General features: G+C 53.2%; 1 protein-coding gene across 2 annotated transcripts in view; it reads left to right on the top strand.

Annotated features, from left to right (window-relative positions):
• Nucleotides 1-1,045: 1,045 nt before the first annotated feature.
• Nucleotides 1,046-4,347, top strand: part of ACTN4 (actinin alpha 4) — a 119,893-nt gene continuing 116,591 nt past the window's right edge. The window contains exon 1 of one of the 2 annotated variants that reach the window (XM_081018658.1): nt 1,046-1,291. In XM_081018658.1, coding sequence (XP_080874784.1) covers nt 1,151-1,291 — 141 coding nt within the window. In that variant the 5' untranslated portion in view covers nt 1,046-1,150. The remainder of the gene's footprint in view (nt 1,292-4,347) is intronic. The other variant, XM_081018657.1, reaches the window with a different exon arrangement.

The following is a 4,347-nucleotide window of genomic DNA, read 5'->3' on the forward strand; positions in this document are numbered from 1 at the left end:
CTAACAACTCTCAGCGCCCTCCACAAACTACAGCTCCCAGAATTCTTTTGGTGGGAGACAGCTTAAAAGTGTTTTCGTAGCGGTTTCAATTTATGTTGTGTACGTGTATTATTTTCAATGCACATTGGCATTCCTGAGATGCAGGAAAACCGAGTCTCCAAGCAACTTATCTGCAGGAAAAGACTGCGCCCTCCTGCCTCCTCAAGAGCCCAAACTAGGATGTGAAAATAAATCAATACTGAGATTATTTGTGCAAGGTGTGGCTGCTTGCAGGAAAAACACATTTAAAATTCGATTATATTGATATTTGAGTATGGGCAACGGTCTTCCAGCAGATGTGGTGTGGATATTATAGATTTACTGATAACATGTTATCTAGTTGCTGTGTTGGACAACATTAATAGGTACTAATTTAATACCCACGACATGGCATATTAATTAAGCTCACTTCATGAATGTTAACAACCCTGTGGTGATTAAACGTTATCTGTTTATAATTAACGTCTTTAATTTAGAATGCTTTTAAGGAGGCGCTGCCGCTATTGCGAAAAACAGTGATATTAATCATACATATGATAAGACGTATGATATAATAAAACCGCCCAGGAACGTAAGATTTGGGCGCGATTTCCCTGAGGTGAGGGAGGGAAGGTGGGGCCGGGCGCACTCGCGCATGCGCGCCGAGATAAAAAAAACCCCAACCCTTGCCGCTCCTCTGAGCGACAGAAGCGCGAGGGCCGAGCAGAGGCGGAGCGTAGACGAGCCAATCGGGCGGCTGGGTGGGTGCGGCCACCCCTGCGCGTGCGCATAGCCCTCCCGGAACGGCCGCTCTTTTAAATAAGAAAGGAGTGGGCGGGTCCCGCTTTTGTTTTTGTTGTGATTGTGGGCGGGTCCTTGCTGGGTTTGCCACCGCCCCGCCCTCTTCATAAAGAAAAACCCTTGCAGGGATGCGCATGCGCTCCGTGGTAGAGGGGGGCGTGTCGGAGAGGGCGGCCGTGCGCAGGCGCAGCGGCTCCTCTGGGCAGCGGCGGCGCCCGCGCGTCGTCAGTTGGGTCAGTGCCGCCGCCTCGCACGGAGCTGGGCGCTCCTTCTCCCTCACACGGAAGCCGCTCGCTCCGCGCCGAAGCTCCCCCGCCCCGAAGCGGATAGTATGGTGGATTACCACGCTGCCGGGCAACCCTCTTATCAGTACGGCGGCAACGGGCCGGGCATCGGCGACTACATGGCTCAAGAGGACGACTGGGACCGGGACCTCCTGCTCGACCCAGCCTGGGAGAAGCAGCAGCGCAAGGTGAGCCCGGAGGAGGCGCCTCCCCGCTTCCCTCCTCGGCTGCGGAGAAACGAAAAAAGAGAGGGGCGAGGGTTCCTCTGGGCATGTGCAGAGTGCTGCTCCCTTGGCCCCTTCTCTCTTACCTCAGGGCTGGGGGGAGAAACAGCCTTAAAAACAAAAAGAGAGGGGCGAGGGTTCCTCTGGGCATGTGCAGAGTGCTGCTCCCTTGGCCCCTTCTCTCTCTCTCTCTCTTACCTCAGGGCTGGGGGGAGAAACAGCCTTAAAAACGAAAAAAGAGAGGGGCGAGGGTTCCTCTGGGCATGTGCAGAGTGCTGCTCCCTTGGCCCCTTCTCTCTTACCTCAGGGCTGGGGGGAGAAAGCCTTAAAATCGAAAAAAGAGAGGGGCGAGGGTTCCTCTGGGCATGTGCAGAGTGCTGCTCCCTTGGGCCCCTTCTCTCTCCTTTACCTTAGGACTGGAATTATTATTATTATTATTAGGTGGTCTCATGCAGTCCCTCGTCGTCCCCGGGGGCTCGTGTGTGCGCGCGCGTGTCTGTGTGAATCCGTGCAAGTTTAATTTTTTTAAACGGGAGAAAACTAAAGCTCCAGAAAAGGAGGTCGCGGGGGGCGGGGGGAGAGAGAGAAGAAGCTTGCAAGTCTTGAGTTAGGAGAACGTGGCGCGATCCTGAGTGGGGTTTTTTCCGTAGGTGGTGGTTCTTCCCCGCGTTGGGCGAGCAAAAAAAATTAAAATTGTTTCCCAGGGTGGGGTAGGAATGGGGATCGGGAAAGAGGCTTCCACGGCCTGGCCTGGAGCAGCGATCTTCAGCCTTTGCAGACACCAAGAGATCCGCCTTTAACCCGAGCGTGCATTTTGGGGAGCCATTTCTCCACCTTCCTTGACATATCTTTTGCATGGTGGCAGCGCTCCTGTTGTGGCTTAGAGAAGGTAGAAGTGTGAAAGGTTTGTGGGGGAGGTAAGAGATTGGGGGGACCAGTGGGTTTTGATGGGGTGTACTGGGATCAGCGGTGGAGGCGGCAGCAAGCAAGATTACACACTGGAGGGCATCTATATAATAACAACGCCAATAGTAATTATTATTTGCGGCTTACCACGTTGCTCTGGCCTTGAGGAACTTACCTTTCTCCACCTTTCCCTTCTGTTCCTCCCCTGCCTGTTTTTAGTTTGTGTAGCCCTGGCGGTAGGGCCAGTCTGGTGTATGTGTGTTTTAATTGCCCTGAGCTGCTTTGGGAGACAATGGCTGTCTGCGTGTTATTTATTGTAATCTCGCTTTCCAAAGTGCACCAGGTGTTGTACAGATAATAAAAAAAAATGCACTTAGCTCTGAGTCCTGTGTGAGCTTTTGGCTGCGTGTGCCCTAAAGGGAGAGGCGTTCCTTTGCGGGTGGGGGGGGGTAATATGGTGGGGAGAGGGGTTTTCAGTGCCCTGGATCTTGGCTCTCAAGGGTGTGTGATAATGTTGTGATGTGAGGGTTGGAGGAGGCAGAGAAGGGTACATTTGGGGTGCAGGGGTTCCTTGTCAGTGGGGTGATGGTGGACAAAGGGCAGCCCTGGGTGGGGATAGGAGCCCCAACGTGGACTGTGATAGGGATACAGAGAGCCCATGCTTACTCTGATCTGCCAAACAGTGGTTCTGAATCTGGATTCGGTGTGTGGCGGTGTTCAGTGGATCCTGGGGGTGGAAGTGAAATTGCATGATCTAGGAATATGACAAAGCACACCAAAGGTAAGGTGTAAGGGGAAGCTAGATTATCAGAGGGCCTGTTTTGCCCTGGGCAGTCTTAGATGTGTATAGTTCTGTGCAGGTCTACTCTGAAGCAATCCATTGAGACTTTCCCCCTGGATAGGTGCTGTTGCAGGACTGCAATTGCCTTGTATGAGCAGCATGTGGAGGATTGTGGGTGGCAGATAGGTGTTACTGGACTGAGACTTCTGGGTGTGGGGTTTGTTGGCTTAGGGGGCTGGCAGTGTGCTTCGTGGGGTGTGGGTTCTGGACAGGAGAAGCCCAAGGGCTGCATTTTGGGGGCATCAATGCCGAAGGGGCAAAGAGTTGGCTAGGGACTGGAAATGAATAGGGCACCAGCACGTGCTGACCCTGGTTCTGATGACGTGGAGGACGTTATTTCGCGGGGATACCTTTCTATTTCATGTTGGGGTGGCAGTGGCAGAGTTCTTGGGAGGAGAGCAGGGAGCAAAATGTTGGCCGGGGTGGTGGTGAGGTCTGTGGGGTGCTGCTGCCTGCGATGGAGAGTTGGGAGGGCAGGTGTGGGCCTAGAGAAGAGGGCACACAGGATGCAGCTTAGTCACTGTTCAAGGTGGCTGGAGTTTGCTTATGGAAATGTTGGTGGAGGCGGGGGGGGGGGGGTGAGCAGGGAGTGGTAGGAAGAGGAGGAGAGGCAGTGCTGGGTGGGGCAGCTTAACTTGCCTGGTGAAGAGCACGTGTTGCCAGCCATCCCTCTCCCAGCATTCTCCCTTGATTGATTCATCCTGCAGAGGGGGATGGGGAAGAGCCGCTGGAAGGAATGACTGCTGCTTCCCGCCCCCCCCCCCCCCAATCCCTCTTCCCTCCTCAGCTGCTGGGGAAGCGTTTTTTAATTACAAACTGGCTCACCACAGAAAACCCCCCTGGGAGATCTGGGCTGCTAAGTTAGCATCCCCATACATCACATACCATTTTTATGGGTGATGTGTATGTTCTCTTCCCTTGGAGCAGTTGTCTCCCCACACCCCAGACTGGGGTGGCTTGGCCATTAAATGCTGCAAAAGAAAGGGAAGTTCTACCTTGTATAAGGGTTTTCCACCCACTGCCCCCTTTCTCTCGCCCCCCCCCCACTCCCCGCCTCCATCCTAATGTGTCTGGACTCTATTAGATTGGAAGCCTGCGGCCAAGGACTGTTCTTTTCCAAAAAATGTGCAGCATTTAGACATTTTAGGACCTTCATAAATTAATGACAATAGTGCAAACATTTGCTGCCTTGGGCATTGCTCATAGATGATTGGTAAATTTAATTCCCCTGCCCCCCTGTAGTTAAAAGCCACTTGATTGCGTGGTTTTATTG

The sequence above is a fragment of the Podarcis pityusensis genome, assembly GCF_964106645.2.
Source record: "Podarcis pityusensis genome assembly, chromosome: 8".
Taxonomy (NCBI): Eukaryota; Metazoa; Chordata; class Lepidosauria; order Squamata; family Lacertidae; genus Podarcis; species Podarcis pityusensis.